This window comes from Sebastes fasciatus, chromosome 17 (assembly GCF_043250625.1).
Source record: "Sebastes fasciatus isolate fSebFas1 chromosome 17, fSebFas1.pri, whole genome shotgun sequence".
In the NCBI taxonomy this organism is placed as follows: domain Eukaryota; kingdom Metazoa; phylum Chordata; class Actinopteri; order Perciformes; family Sebastidae; genus Sebastes; species Sebastes fasciatus.
Window position 1 is genome coordinate 29,211,427 of NC_133811.1, and position 16,766 is coordinate 29,228,192.

General features: G+C 41.9%; 1 protein-coding gene across 7 annotated transcripts in view; it reads right to left on the bottom strand.

Moving 5' to 3' along the window:
* The window catches only part of LOC141753844 (collagen alpha-1(XIV) chain-like), a 197,972-nt gene extending 182,046 nt beyond the window's left edge, over window positions 1-15,926 (bottom strand). For 6 of the 7 annotated variants that reach the window (XM_074612440.1, XM_074612439.1, XM_074612441.1 and 3 more), the window contains exons 1-3: window positions 15,784-15,926; window positions 13,150-13,264; window positions 4,508-4,624 (exon numbers count right to left, since the gene is read on the bottom strand). In XM_074612440.1, the coding sequence (XP_074468541.1) occupies window positions 4,508-4,624; window positions 13,150-13,231 (199 nt within the window). In that variant the 5' untranslated portion in view covers window positions 13,232-13,264; window positions 15,784-15,926. The remainder of the gene's footprint in view (window positions 1-4,507; window positions 4,625-13,149; window positions 13,265-15,783) is intronic. The other variant, XM_074612443.1, reaches the window with a different exon arrangement.
* Window positions 15,927-16,766: the final 840 nt, after the last annotated feature.

Here is a 16,766-nt window from a genome sequence, read left to right on the forward strand (position 1 = left end):
CCCAGTAAACAACAGCTCAGAAATCAACAGTCTCTGTTCAATTCTATTGACTGAATAAGTTTAGAAAGTGTTAGCTTTATAAAGCAGTCAGGAGAGAGCAGAGGACCAACAACAACTCACAAGAAAAATAAGAAGAAGAAGAAGAAGAAGAAGAAGAAGAAGAAGAAGAAGAAGAAGAAGAAGAAGAAGAAGAAGGACAGGAGGAAGAAGATCTTAAATTGTTTTGTTTGTTCCAAAGGGAACATTTAATAAGACATTGATTCACAACGTCTCATCAATAACTGCATCAGAAGATGTGAAGCTCTATAGACCTGAGGTTCATGAGTGACTTGGTTGTTTGAATGGATCTCTATGGAGAGAGCATCAGTGGTACGTTCAGGAGCAGAGGACCGTTTTTTACAGCAGCTGCACCTTTCTCCACTCCAATAAAACATCTCTTTGCACTCCGACGTCTTCTTCAGAGGGAAGAATAACCAGAACAGAAAGGAAAGAAATGAAGAAAAGATAATGAAAAACAAACCCATGACTGTATGATCTGTAGAGCCATTCAAGTTCACACTATTCCTGTGAGGCAAACTGACTGAGTAACTGATCATTTGAAACATTTCCTCATCACTATAAAACAGTGAAGAACGCTACCACACATGTTCCAGTTTTTACAGCTACTCATACCTGTGCATCTAGGCCTGTAACAACAACACACCTCTTCTCTAAGCGTTGCGTAAACACACACACACACACACACACACACACACACACACACACACACACACACAGTCTGTACCATTTGTGCTCCATCTCCTCTTTTTCTTCTCTCTGTCTCCATTTTTAACTTCTATATGCAAATGAGCAACTCCTAAAATCAACCTGAATCATGAGTCGCCGTGTACTTGTCAGTGCTGAGTGTTAAATTAGACCACACAAGCTTTGAAATCCAGTGACTTTATATAAATAAAAATAAAACATTAACTATGAATGAATGTCTGTCACAGCCCACTGAACATTTTTAACCGCCTGCACCGACACTAACAATATTTACAGCATCCACAGCCTTCTTCAGCTGCTACCTGTTACTGCCAAAACAAGCAATTTTGTCATATATATCGGAAAATTTGTGCTACTTTGTGTTAGTGACCAAGACGCCATGTTAGAAGACAGATTAGGCTGCTTTCACAAGCCATAGTCTGTGATACTTTTGGTTCATTTTCTATATATTCTGGTTCAGTTTCACAGTGCACAAACTATAGTGGACCAAATAAAAAAATTAAGTCGCTGTGTGGCGTGTACGAAGCAAATTTATCTTTTTCAAGAGCTACCGCTTCTATGCAGGGAATCGCGGACTTTGGCCCTGTTCAGACCTGGTATTAACATGCGTCCTCAGTGATCGGATCACAAGTGGACAGCTTTATGTACAGGTGTGAACACACTCAAGACGCATCGAGGATGCATTGAGATCGGATCTTTCAGACCACATTCAGAGGTGGTCTGGGTCACATATGACCACATTCTTTTAGCAGTGTGCACGCGAATGCGTCCTGGGCCACATTAAGGACCGCCTACTCATCTGATGTCCAGCTGGGATCCGCGGGATCACCGCGCCCCTCAGGTGAATAAACAGGCAGACACGGGCACTTGTCAGCACGGAAACAGCCTCTGTGCTTTACTGTATGTAGACTAGGCATTTGAAGTGCATTATTATCATACCGTCGGAGATGTGTCGGTGTTTTTGTTCCGCTGCTTATTAATATATAATATATGAATATAATGTCTATGTTGTGAAGAATACAAAGACAACAGCAGCCAACCATGAACCAGTTTCTATGTAGCTGAACTCAGTGAGCTGCTGCATTTAACCTTCTGTACTGTAGTTGAGACGGACGGTGATGGTGCAACCCTACAAGCAGCTCTGGTGTCAGTTTACACTCAGTTTATTGCATACACCTGGCTAAAAGGAATAAATCCTACCTTCATGAAGGTTATATAGTGTTCAGAAACTGTTTTAGAGGTGTTGATTTCATTGATTTAAACGGGTTACAATCAAGTGTCAGAAGGGTTGGGGGGGACACAGTCCTTCACTCATCTACTCACAACCCCACTTGACACCTGAAGTGAATCCAAACACATTAACAACACTCCAGATCCAAGTATTTTCACAAACTTGTAAAAAAACAAACTTGTTGAAGCCTTCATCAATAAATCCAGACATGTTTGCAGGCTCGTGAACAGCCCCAGCATCAGTTATATCAGATCCTGTGTGTGGCTACGCGTCTCTTTCTCCAGAGTGAATTATGGACCAGCATGCAGGTGAAACCCACATAAAAAAGTCTGCTCTGCTCTCCCCCGGGGGGAAGAGGTTCAACTACTGTGCTCCACTGTGCATAACTAGAATTTTTGCAGCAACGCCGTATAGTCAGTATGATTTGTGGCGGGACAGAAACTGTATTAACCTACATTCTGTTTGTCATTTTACACTTTGTGTCATCTGGGTACCAGACTGGTGCAACTTTTAACTAGTAGTGCTGATGGAGGCTCTTCCTTAATGATGCATATCCCGAGTGAGAGACTACACAACCAATCCATCACAGAGGTCGAACTGCTCAGCTTCCAGGTGTGAATGTGGGCGACTGTGTGAACGTCAGGCACGACTGTACAGGTGAACTTGTCAGATTTCCCTGGACAAATCAAGTTCAAACTAGAAGGATTCTGCAGAGAGCAAAGCTCCACCAGCTCTGAACAATCCTCCAACTGGCAAAGCTGGAGCCTTAAAACTAAACCGTTTTATCGTTTGGGTTTAATATTCTGGTCGTCTGATCTTTTGCAGCTTGTTTATTACAAATTAATCATCGATGAAGCAGGGATGTGAAACTTGGTGCAGAGTTTGCGGTCAACTCTCGCGACATCGCAACCCGTCATTCACACATACCAAATGGGAAAAATATTAAAGAGACTGTTTGTAAGAATCAGAAATTGCTTGTTAACAGCGACACCTGTAGCCGTTAAGTCAACAAAAGTCAGCATCCTGTTGCTCGCGCTTGTGCTCGCTCTACATAGACATGAACGAGCATCGCTCAACACAGTGAGGAGACACACGTCAGCTAAAAGCACAATATCACTCTATATTTCAGCTGCTTGGCAGTAATGTTAGCTGACCAGACGAAGGTCTCTCCATGAATCAATGCTGATCCTAGTGTTGGCTTTTCCTGCCTCAGACTCCCGACCGCGGCCGGAGGGAACGGGGGAGACACCGGAGTTTTGGTCGGAGACGATAATGTTTCTCTCTGCGGAGCCCCGTCACTTCACAAGACACGGGAAACCTCTGTTGGTCTGGAGGAGCTGCAGCAGTTATTTCTGCACAAACGTCCACTGAACATTCACTAGATATTCTCAGAGCTACTAACTCTTCTGCAGTGTGGAGTGAGCGCAGGCACGTGAGAGTGGAGCAAAAGAGCGAGAACGAGTGCGGTGTGTGAGTGAAGACAAGCAGGCAGAGGAGCAGAGGAGCAGAGTACAGCAGAGACTCCGGTCCTGGAGTTACCAAAGCTACGGTCTCCCCCGCGTCCTCCGACCGCGGCCAACACTGCAAACTTTGCGGTTTTGGTGCTTCCGTGTAGTTTGTGTTGGAGTCTGAGTCTGAACAGCGTAGCCACACGCGAGCGCGCATGGGACACCGACCCGCAATGATTTATACGTGTAAGAAGTTACAAACAGTCCCTTTAATTACAGTGGAAACCGCTTACAGTGTTCACATCTGTCCAGGTAAAATTGATCACTATAAGCGTATGATTATCATAATCAAATTTTATTAATTTTCCTTTATTTCTCATACAGATTACCATGTAATTGACATTTGTCTATTTATTACATCAAAAGCCCGCTTGGGGTGAGGCTTTGCTGTTTTCGGGCAGCTCCGTTTCACTTTTCCGGGGCTCCTCGCTCCCCCGCTGGCTAAAAAAAAGGAGCTCTGGGCGCTGGCTGAATGAACTTAGTCGGATGACGGACACTACAATTTGAAAGTGAAAGTGAATGCTACGTACGGAGTCTCAGCTCGAAGTAGCAGGAGTCAGATTTCACACATATGGGACGAGAGTTGACAGACAAAACGATGGCGGAGGATATGGTGTGAAAGCGAAAAGCACCTATTTGGCAATAATTCAGATTTAAACCCAATGCTATAAGGGAACCATAATGAGGCGAACCAGGTGGACACACAGCCATCCAATGTTAATCGTTAATTTAACGTTAATCGGTAACACCGGTGTCAAAAGTTTATTAACCAGTGGGAACATTTCCTCACTGTGACATCCCTTATCTGGAGCCTCATGAAAATCTCAGCAGATCCTCATGCTGGGGGTGATCAGTCCACCAAATTACAACTAAATCAGTCTGCAGTGAAAACAGAACTCCCTCTATCTTAGAGGCAAAGGTATCAATGATGAAAATACGGCATGAGGAGAGTCATGACAAAAGTTACAGTGAAGTAAACTCTGTGGTCGGTGCTGGATCTTACCTGGTCGTGTGGTGTAAATGACCTTGTAGCTTTCAAACTGTCCTTTCGGCTCTTTCCACGTCACGTGCAGCTTGGTGGGACTCAGGACTTTGGCACGAAATCTCCGCGGCGATGAAACTGGACAGAGCAAAAAACTAAAATAAACAACTTCACACAATAACTGTCAGTTCTGTAAATATTTGAATGATGAATGAATGAATGAATAAAAGATCCCTGTCATGCACCGTCCATCCCACAAATACTTTTTTGTCTCATATCAGTGCGTATTAGTGGATTACATCCATAACAATGGATGGAGTTCAATTGTGTTCAGTCAGTGTTTTTTGTTTTAATTCCCAACCCTACATGATTAATAAGACACTAGAAGTTGTGTCAAACTGCCGCTATAAACAGATGTCGTGCTTCAAAGTGAATGTTTATCCTTAAAACAGCGACAAACAGCATCAGTGCTCAGGATGTTTTACAGATCTGCAGGTTTCACAGAATCTGCTCTCCTTCTGTTTTACCTCGGCGCGCTCGCTCATCCGCTAAGCGCCAAACACAACTGTGACTGACTTAAGTTAGATTGAACTCCCTCCAGAGTTATGGTGGCGTAGAGAGGCAGTCGCTCCATCTGTGTTTTTAAACAGATAGGAAAAGGAGAGAAAAATTAATAAATAAATAAATAAATAAGGAAAAAATTGTATCTCATCCAAGCGGGAGGATACACATCAGAGATTAGCTTGCACAGATGTCACATTAAAAAGCAAAGTCTCATTCTCCTCCTCATCCTCATCCTCTTCCTCATCTATTGACGAGCCTGTATTGTGCTCGTCTCGGTGGGGATACGACAGGTCTTCTTCTGTGTTCCACTTACCGGCGGCATCAAAGCGACGCCCCTGCCTCTCATCCTGATTAGTTGTTGGCCCTGTCAGCCGCCTAGAGGCCTACCCCCCACTTTCCTCCCTGTATCCTTCCCTCATATTCATTTTCTCAAGCTTACGCCCTCCGTCTCCTCATCTGTCCCTCCCGTCTCTCCCTTTCTGTATGATCCCTCCCTGCGCTGATCTCATTTTCTTTCCTTTCTGCGTCTCCGTGCTTTGAAATCGTCGTCGGGGGGTAAGAAGAGGATGAGAAAAAGGAGTGAATGTGACTTCCTTTTAACTGCAAGGAGAAAAAGAACAAAGGGCACCAAAGGGAAAGGCACTGGAATAGCATCTGTTTACTATTCCTCTCCTGTCCTCAGCAGGAGTGTTCAGATGTACAACACACAGTGACTACATCCACTGAGCTGCACAATATCCAAATTCACTTTGCAACGGCCTCGACCTGTGTATAAACCCTCTGAAAAGGCAACAACACTGCGTTAGTAGTGGAGTATGATCACATTCCACTAAACTCCTACACAGTATTGTTGTGTTTTCACATTAAGACGCAGGTTAAAACACTGGAGTAAAGCCATTGTAAAGCACTGCAATGCCAAAAACCACATTTCCATGGTCAACAACCACAACACCCCGTCATTTTCACACCGGCAGAGCCAAATCCCAGATAATAATCATGTATCTAGAAGCAACACATTCCCCAATCTAATTTAGTTAACTATGAAAAAAAAAAAAAAAAGAAAAGCCAAGGGGTGGAAAATAAAATATGAAACCCACAAACTCGTTCCTGTGTTTGTGTCCTCATTATGAGGTGAGCCATCTGCTGCCGCCGACTTCTTTAAATACCTACACTGTGATTGACGCCTGGTAGAGCTCTGATGCTCCGGCGCACAACAAACAAGAGGCTTAAAGGGATGGTTCACACAAAACAAAAAAATATTGACTTTTAGAAGTGAGTCTGTTTGGGACGAAATGCATTCATGTTGTCTCTCCACATGACACATTTACAGAGTTTTTTGTAATGCGTCACCCAAGGTAAGGAGACAGCTTTGTTGCAAACGACACAAATTTGAAGAGTTCTTTAGCTTTTCTGAACTGATTTATTCACTTCCCCGCAGCTTTCTCCACAATACAGGATTTAGTCAAGCTGATAAGACCCATCAACAAACACCTCTGCAGCGTTTTGTGATGAACCGCCTCTTTATGCATGTCATTATCTGCAGGAAACTACTCATGTAGGTATGCAAAGAAACTTGAGTTCAGCACAGGAAGGATAATCCTGATGTCAATGGAGAGAATGTGAAGCCGGCGCATTCAACAGCAGGCAAAAATATATGTATATGCAAACACACACATAAGTAATACAGTACCAATTATCTCACCAACCTGGGGATGAGAATGAGGGCTGCGTGGGATTTCGGCTCAGGGTTTAGCTCTCTGTCTCGGAAACAAAGGACACTCTCTCCTCTGGAGCGCAAATCCCAAATGATTGGAGAAGCAGATTTTTGCACCTCTCCGTTTGTAGTTGAAATGTGTTGATTGTGTGTGCAGCACATGTGTGAGTGCATCCACATGTGCATGAATTATGTATGTTTTTCCGCAACTGTGTTCTTGTATGTGCACATAAAAAAATCCATGCAGCTTTAGTGGGTTTTTTTTTTTTTCTCACGCCTCTTAATAAAACCTGCCGGTTCCTTTGCAGCACACACACACACACAAACACACACACACACACACATTCATTCACAGAAAGCCATGGATCTTCTCTGTGAAATTGTATTCTCACGCAGAGACAAGTACTGGATGCTGAGCAAACAGCCTGGTGAAGACAAAAGGCCTCGCCTGTAGAGATGAGAACTTAATTCTCATCTATTTTTCATGGAGAGTCTTGTGCAAACAGCAGAGCCAGCTGCTGCGGAGGGTTTGGAGAGGTGTCCGTCGCACCCAGCGGGAGTTGAGCAGCAAGTCAGACACACAAAGTTTTGAGTGGGTTTAAATCATGATCGTTTGCATCTGAGCAGCAGCAAACTGATAAATCTGTCTATCTGTCTGTCAGTTTGTCTTTTTAGTTAGTTAGCTAGTTAGGTGTAGATATTTAGCCCAACTTGTTGAATTAGCTAACTGCTGGGTATTCATTTTTTGTTTCCTCAACCTTAGTTTAGTGTGTTTATTTTCACACGAGAATGGGTGCAACCAACGCAGTCAATTACGCGAAATCCCCGAAATCTACAGAATGAACACAACACACTGACTGTCTCTCTCACTCGCTCTCTTCTTTACCGTCTCCTCCTGCTGGAGATAAATTTACGGAAAGCAGCCGATAGCGTTTTGGAGGTGTGCCGGCCCAAAAGAAAACAAGAACAATCCTGTTTGAGAAATACAGGAATCTCAGAGCAGCCCGGTGCGGTGTCGGTGCTGGAGCTGAGGAGAGAGCGGCCGGTGTTAGCAACTCCAAAACGTCCCAAAACTGCATTTCAAGCGGCGGACCTCGGCAACATGTCTATCCGTCCCACATTTGGTTTGCTGCACCCTAGTGCAGCAGCAGCCAGACGGCCGCCTCGCCAGGAGGAGACGGTAAAGAAGAGAGAGAGTCAATGTGTTGCGCTACTTCTTGTCTTTCTTTGTCGTCTGATAAACAATAAATTCATCTAAGCTGGTTTCATCTAAACTGGAAGTAAAACTGGCGGCTTTAAATTATTAGTGAGAGTAGAAGAATCCAGGGGATGTTGTTAGGTGAAGGGACGGTGCTGAGTCGAGTACAGAAAACGGTAAAACTTTCGTTAGTGAGTAGGAAGCTTTGTATGGAGCTATAAAGGGATGATGGAACTTAAAGTTACTTTTAATTTGCAAATGTTTTCTTTTATATAAGACTCCATGTTGTCACTGCCAGAGCAGACTCTCTTAAAGATACTACACAGAGCATTACAACATCAGCGAATCATCATCATCATCACATTCAGTTTCACAGGTCAGTGTATTTAAAACACTGCACACTGTGTGTTTCATTGTTTTACGCCACAGAGCAGATGCAGGCCGCTGTCCTTCCAGGCCAAACTAGAGCTTTCAGAGTTTCTGGTGATGGAAGATTGAAAAAGAGTAAAACAAAAAAAATCTAAAATGTTTTTCCTCTTCAAAAATTTTTGTAAATCCAATAATTTTTCCTCTTTCATACAGACAATTTCCACTTCTGTCCCCACAGCTTGTGATTACATTCTCTGAATGAAATCTACTGTACAAGATGTGACCTAGAAAACGTACCGCTGACATTTAACCACATTCCTTTTGCCTGTTTCCCCTTCAGGTACAGAAACCGGCTGCAGATACTTCTTCCATTATTTCTGCAGGCGAGTAAAACACGAGACAAAAGCCTCGACAAAGCCTGAGCTACGCCACTAAAATTTCACCTTTAACGGATTTCACGACAGGTGTTGGTTTAGAGAGTAGTGTAGGACATCAAGTAAGTACTTAATGAGAGGCCTGACTCACATTTCTATATAGCACGAGGAAACATGGTAAACAGAAAAGCAGATAGATAGATTACCATGAAGTCTATTCATCTGTCAGATTTCATGTTCCATTATATGTTGCTGAAAAACTTCTCATCTTATCTGACTCTTCTGAGATTACCACAGAGCCACAGAGCTGAGGAGTGTCTCAGTGGAAGCTCTCCAAGCCGGTCGTAACTCCTCAGCTCTCCCTGGGTCACTGGTGTAGCCGAGGCTAACACACTATGGCCTCTTCACTGAGGAATGCTGCGGTTGCTTTCCGTTTAGACTCTGAACAAAAACTAACAAGTGTCCTTATTGTGGCAGACTTAAGTGTCAGGCTGCACCTTTACTGGGCCAATTATGGCTGCAGACTGACTGGTAAACATTTCTTGGAGGGAAACATAGAACTGAAACGATCGGCAAATTCATTTATTGTTCAATCTACAGAAAAAAAAACTATTTTATAGTTAATTAATTGTCATTTTTTTAAGTAAAAATTCCAAATGTTTGCTGGTATCATCTTCTCAATTGTGAGGATTTGTTGCTTTTCTTTGTCTTAAGTGATAATAAATATATTTAGGTTTTGGAGTGTTGGTTGGACAAAACAAGCAAAGACATCACCTTGGGTTAAATTCTGCAGTTTTCACAATACAGGGCCTGATTTTAATGCTATCAGAGAACCAAGATTTTGCAATATTACACAAGTATGCAAGGATACCAATTAAAAACAAACTGACTAACGGATAATAGCATGTAGTAATATGTAGTGCCTGGTGAAGGGTGGGTCTGCACTAGGGCTGCAACTAATGACTACTTTGATAATCGATTAATCTGTTGATTATACTTTGATTAATCGATTATTAATCGGATGAACAGCAAAAAGCAACATTTTATTATTTCCTGGGCTTTATTAAAAAAACAGAGAAAACAGACGGAAGGTATTTCTGTCTGTTACGTTTGTTTTTAACTTGTAATCGTGCGTCTGCACATTTCTCCACTGTATAGTTAGTCTCTGCTTCCACTATTTTTGAAAGGAGACAACATAATTTCCTGTTATTTATCACGTGAGCTACACAAGGCGCGGCATTGGCTGGCTTACTGCCCCCACCACCGCCAGGAGAAGTTGCCACAACGCATGCCTTGCATCATGACATAGACCCAACTAGTTGATGATGAAAATTGATGCCATCTATTTTTATAAGCAATTTATCGATTAGTTGTTAAATGGTAAATGGACTTGCATTTATACAGCACTTGTCTTCCGACCACTCAAAGCGCTTTACACTACATGTCAGCATTCACCCACTCACACACTGATGGCAGAGGCTGCTAAGGTGCCAACTTTGCCCATCAGGATCTAATCTAAATACTCATTCACACACCGATGGCTATACCTTTGGGAGCAATTTGGGGTTAAGTGTCCTGCTCAAGGACACATCGACATGTGACCCGGAGCAGCCGGGGATCGAACCACCGACCTTCCGATTGGTGGACGACCTCTACCCTCTGAGCCACAGCCGCCCTTAGACATTGCAAGTACAGCGACAGAGTTGTGCCCTGCTGTCAGCAAATCAAAATACAGAACACCGATGTCACTGGGCAGCAGACACATAGTAATCCCTAACTGTCTGAAAGCATGTTGACTACGGCTGCCCCCTCTTATATTTGATTATTTAACTAATCTGTCGTTTTGGTCTTAGTCCACTAAGATTCCTTTAGTCCATTAGTCATTTTTTATGCTTTTTTTCATGATGAACGACTTATTTCCAAGAAACTTATGAGCACATCTCTGGTAAACACCAGATTCAAGTGTGTGTGATTATTTTTACAGATCTGTCTATTGAATCAACCAATCGAGTGTAAAGTTGACTAAGAATTTCAATGGTCGAGGACAGACCTGATGTTGACCTTTCAAACCCCTAATCTGGTATTATGGTATTGGCAGTAGTGTCAGCCCATCGCCTGACTTTATGGTTATGGCACTATGTCAGCAGGCTCCGGCTCACCACCGCAGCACTTTTGCAGGTTTAGCCTTGTTTCAAGTTCAACCTTTGAAAGCTGGCGGATGCTAAATGTGTTTGGGTGCAGCAGTACCTAACTGTGCTCAAAGCAAAACATCAATCTTTTACAGTGTTCCTGTTTTTCCACATTCTCATACAAGATGCGACAACCAACACATTAAGATTTGAAAACAGATATAAAACCTCATCTTAGATCCATAATCAGGTCTTCTATAATCAGAGGAAAACGCACTCAGCACCGCTAATTTAATGAATATGAATATCAACCATCATTTGCATTTCCAGAGAAGAGGTCTACTTGATAAAAAGGTTGTTAATGATGATAATGGTGTTAATGAGACTCGTCTCTCTCTGTTAATGAGGTAATGAGTGAGGTTATGTGTTAATTACTGAATAAGATAACTGGGGTGAGAGACGATGTGAGCACATGAATTGACCACAGAAACAAAAGGAGAAAAAATAAGTACATGAAGAGTAAAACACACAAACACTGTGAAGTTAACAGATGTACAAGACTAAAAGAGACGTTTATCAAAAACTGCTTCACGTAAAGTTAGAAATTTAACGCACACGCGAAGCGCAAATGTTTTTTGATTTAAAAAAATAAGACGTGGAGGTTTCAACCTTAGTCACACAGTCATTAGCATGCCCTTTGAACACTTCCCCAAATAAATAAATAAATAAGTTAAACACATGTGCGGATTAATTACAGAGGTGACAGACTGTGTCGCAGCGAACCAGTTTGTCTAGCAGACAGTAAAACACGTTTTCTCATTATGATTTTGGCATCAAGGCTTTTCCCTTTGAGACAGACACACGAGGGTAAATGCACATTAAAAGGATAATTTAAATAAAAAAACAAACACTTAAAAGTCAATGTCATTGGAGCAAAGCTGCACATCAAAATTGCCACATTGTGAAGTTCAGAATTGAACCTGCTGAATGAAACAGTGAGTGCAAATGATGATACCTGCATTTCCACAACAACAGGGCCACACTGAGGTTTACCGTGTCAGCTGTGAGCTTACGATCTTTATCATAATGCTGAAAGCAGTTAACTGGCCCTTAATCCTAACCCTGTTTGACAGCAAAAAGGTGAACCTAGGTAACCTAGGAAACCCTACTAAGCACCACGATGGGAACCCCTAGGAAACCCTGCTAAGCACCCTGATGGGAAACCCTAGGAAACCCTACTAAGCATCCTGATGGGAAACCCTAGGAAACCCTACTAAGCACCATGATGGGAAACCCTAGGAAACCCTACTAAGCACCATGATGGGAAACCCTAGGAAACCCTATTTAGTACCATGATGGGAAACCCTAGGAAACCCTACTAAGCACCACGATGGGAACCCCTAGGAAACCCTGCTAAGCACCCTGATGGGAAACCCTAGGAAACCCTACTAAGCACCATGATGGGAAACCCTAGGAAACCCTACTAAGCACCATGATGGGAAACCCTAGGAAACCCTATTTAGTACCATGATGGGAAACCCTAGGAAACCCTACTAAGCACCACGATGGGAACCCCTAGGAAACTCTGCTAAGCACCCTGATGGGAAACCCTAGGAAACCCTGCTAAGCACCATGATGGGAAACCCTAGGAAACCCTACTAAGCACCATGATGGGAAACCCTAGGAAACCCTATTTAGTACCATGATGGGAAACCCTAGGAAACCCTACTAAGCACCAAGATGGGAAACCCTAGGAAACCCTGTTTGGCTCTGTGGTAGAAAGTCGTGTTTGGCCTCAAAGTTGAAGGCCCTAGGTTGCCGTTGTCAACCAGGACAGAAATCTTAAAGATCGCCACTTTAAAGAACAAGGTAAGTGCTCTACAATACATAACTGAGCATCATCTTGTCCTGTAAAATGTCCGGGATAATCCTAAATTTTCCTCACTGTGACATCCCTAGAAACAACCACTAAAATCTGAGCTTCAATGATGAAACTGTTGGCCATGTTTGGCACTGTGAGAGTTCCTGATATTCCCATTTGGCACCAATATAGAAAGCCTTTCATATCCCTATAATAAAATCAAACTTGGACGGTATCAGGTAGTCCAGTTTCTCGCTCTATGTGGTGCCACTGTGGAAAGTCCTAACAGCTTGCCCTGTTGGATACCATTAGGAAACACCACTGTTGGCCCTATTGGCCCTAAAAAGCCCAGCTCGGCCATGTTCGGTCCTGTGTAGCTATGTGGTAAACCCCCTTTGGGCCTTGTTGACCCGGTCGGCCCCTGAGTGGAAAGCAGGCTAGCGGAGGTACTTACCTTGACCCCGCGCTGGCTGAGGAAACAGAGAGACGAGAACGAAGCCCAGCAGGCAGAAGCTCAGTCTGACTGAGAACTGCATCCTGGAAGCAGCAGACAGGAGGGCAAGACACACCTGAAGAAAAGGGAGGAAGAACAAAATAAGAAAGAGGGGAGGTAGGGAGAGGGAAGAGACAGGTGAGGAAGGAGAAAAATAGAGAATGTTAGAGAGGAGGGTAGAGGACAGGAGGAACAGAGGAAGGAGGTGAAAGGACAAAGCAAGGAGATGAGGAGGAGATTTGAAGGAAAGGAAATATGTGAGGGAGGTTGAAAGAGAAAAGGAGAAGAGGACAGAGAGAGGGAAGAGTAGCAAGGGCAGGAGGAAAGGGTAGTGTGAGAGAGAGGAGCAGGAAGGAAAAGGAGGAAAAGGAGATGATTGAAACAGTGTGAAAGAGGACTTAAATTATCTATATGGCACTTTGTAAGTATGATATCCTAGAAGATTATGTTGCAATATTAAGTGCATCAAATTGAATCAATTCTGCTCCTGTTAGTGCAGTTACAGACAAACCTAAAATGATATATAAAGATACATGTATATATATACATATATATATGTATATATATACATATATATAAGCATGCAATTTCATTAATTGTGCAGGTATGGATTTGTAAAAATTAGGGCTGTCAAAGTTAACGTGATAATAACGCGTTAACGTAACTTTGTTTTAACGGCACTAATTTCTTTAACGCATTAACGCAACTTGCGATGTTTAGGTTGTAGCAGCTCAGTTTTAAAGCTAGAGTGAAGATACTGGCATCATATGAAACCAGAAAACCTGATGAATCCATTGATACCAACCATGGCTTACTAGCTTGCCATGAATGAGGCTAAATAACGCTCCAAACTTACGCTAAATTTTGTCGAGGAAAAACTGGCATGTCCATTTTCAAAGGAGTCCCTTGACCTCTGACCTCCAGATATGTGAATGTAAATGGGTTCTATGGGTACCCACGAGTCTCCCCTTTACAGACACGCCCACTTTATGATAATCACATGCAGTTTGGGGCAAGTCATAGTCAAGTCAGCACACTGGCACACTGACAGCTGTTGTTGCCTGTTGGTCTGCAGTTTGCCATGTTATGATGTTGAGCATATTTCTTATGCTAGATGCAGTACCTGTGAGGGTTTCTGGACAATATTTGTCATTGTTTTGTGTTGTTAATTGTTTTCCAATAATAAGTATATACATACATAAAGCAGCATATTTGCCCACTCCCATGTTGACAAATACTTGACAAATCTCCCTTTAAGGTACATTTTGAACGGATAAAAAATGTGCGATTGACAGCCCTAAAAGAGGCTTGTGATTTAATTAAGTGTGCAGGTATGGATTTGTAAAAATATTTAAAAAATGAATGAATGGAGATATGAATAACAGACATTAATCTCTAGTAGGAAAGCCACCCCTTGATAATGTACAGACTTGTTCACTTACATCATAGATTATATGATCTGCCCCTCCCATCAAATCTCTCTAAATGATCCCTCGGATTCAATTAATGTCTCTTTAAGTCCTCCCCTTGTTTGCAGAATTATTTCTCGCCATGCTTGTATGTTAACAAACAATTTGTGAATGAAGTTAAAGCTTATAAAGTACTGACTGCAGGCACATCAGCAAGTAAGTAAAAATATATCACTGTCACTTACTGTACACATGCAAAGCTGCATCAGACAAAGCACATTTACTCCCTGCAGAAGACTGAAGGTAACACAGCTGTAACCATATAAATGCCCTGTTTTCACCTATGACATGGGATACTAATAAAAAAACAGAATATGTGATTTTAATAACTGGATCTAATGCATCTCAATTAAGACACATTAGTTGTGAAGGATTTTAAAATAATACCTTTTGTTTCCAACTAGTGCTGCAGCCAACTTTTTTAATTTCAGGCAATTTCCAAATAATTTATTGATATGACTGACAGTTACAACTTGGCATTTTCACCAGTCAGTGTTGAGACAAGCTCTGCTTGTGGTAATAAAAACAGAGTTAGGATTATGGGTCTGCTGAGAGCAGCCCTGCCTAGATGTACCTTTAGAAAAATCACAACAATAACCATGGAATACTCCCTCAGGTGACTCACTGAGTGACTGTAGTGAGTTTATGATGATATTAAAAACACACCTGGCTATTTCATGTCTAATTCCTATAATAAACTTGTAGAGTATCTGCTTCCATGTAATTTAGAGACTCATGGTTTTACTGTTACAAGCCTCTAACCTGTATTATGGCATCACTAAATAGGTTTTATGTCTTTGCATGTATTTGCATCTAAAAAAAATTGAATTGAATTGAATTGAATCTACCGGATCAATCACTACTATAAAAATACATTAGGTTGTTGCACACTCACATAACGCACCTACTCGAGACAAATCATACAAGATATCATCATAAACCACTTTTAGTTTAAATAAAAGCAGCAGAAGTTTCCCTTAATTGAAACGAGCACAGGTGAGTCTGCAGGTTTGCATCAGCAGCTGCGTGAGGTGAAGAGATAAAGGGTCTAAAAGCATCTAAAACGCATGTTGTTACAGATGTGTGTGCAGATGTGTGCAGATGTGTGAATAAAGAGCAGTGGTACCTTCTCAGATCATATGTTTCCTGGCTCCAGCAGCTCTCCTCCAGACAGAGAAGCTCACTAGTCCCCCAAAGCGACTCTGATCCTCTGATCCAGACTGTTCACCAACTCTCCGCTCCGTTTCTACCGGGAGACAAGTTACACCGGAGGAAGCACATCACTACCGGTCCGAACCTTCACAATAAAACACCTGCTGAAGATCCACATTGTAGTAAAATACGAAGAGAGTTAATTTCAAGTATATCAAATATCAAGTTTATGATATCAATATTTCTCAAATATGTGTTTTTATTTATAAGATACTTTCTGGTGAAGGGAATATTCCTGAGCAGTTCAAGACCTATTTTAAAACAAATTCTCAGGTCCATTCTTACTCAACCCGTCAATCTCTAGATCTTCATCCTCCTAACTTCCTCAATAGTAGAGGTCAATTTTCGATAAGATTTAGGGGAACCAAATTATGGAGTGTTATTCACATCTATCAAAAACCTGTTCATCTGTCAAATGTTTCAAAAGTCCCATAAAGGGTCATTTAATTGCTGTTTTATAATTGCTTTTCCCCATGTTGTCCATGTATCCGTTTTTGTGTTTTTTATTTATTTTCCCACTCACAATGTTGTTTGGTTAAGATTAAATCAATATCCTCTTCACAAACACTAACCACACACTTCCACGCAACACACACTTGTCTTTTTTGATATATTTACTGTATTGTTATTGTTGTTATTATATATATCTTGTCCTAATTGTTTTGTTATCACTCTTATGTAGTCATATTATTTCTTTATATTAATCTTGTCTCTAGGTGGAGGCTTCAGATAACCCCAGTAGTTTTTTTGCCTCTTCCTCCACTGTATTTTAATACTTTATTTATTTATTTGTTATGTTGTATAGTCTAAAATTGTGCAAAATAAATAGAACGGAACCCGCAAATTCTCGCGAGACTTGCTGCCTGATGACCCATCAAGATACATGCCTAACCTTAA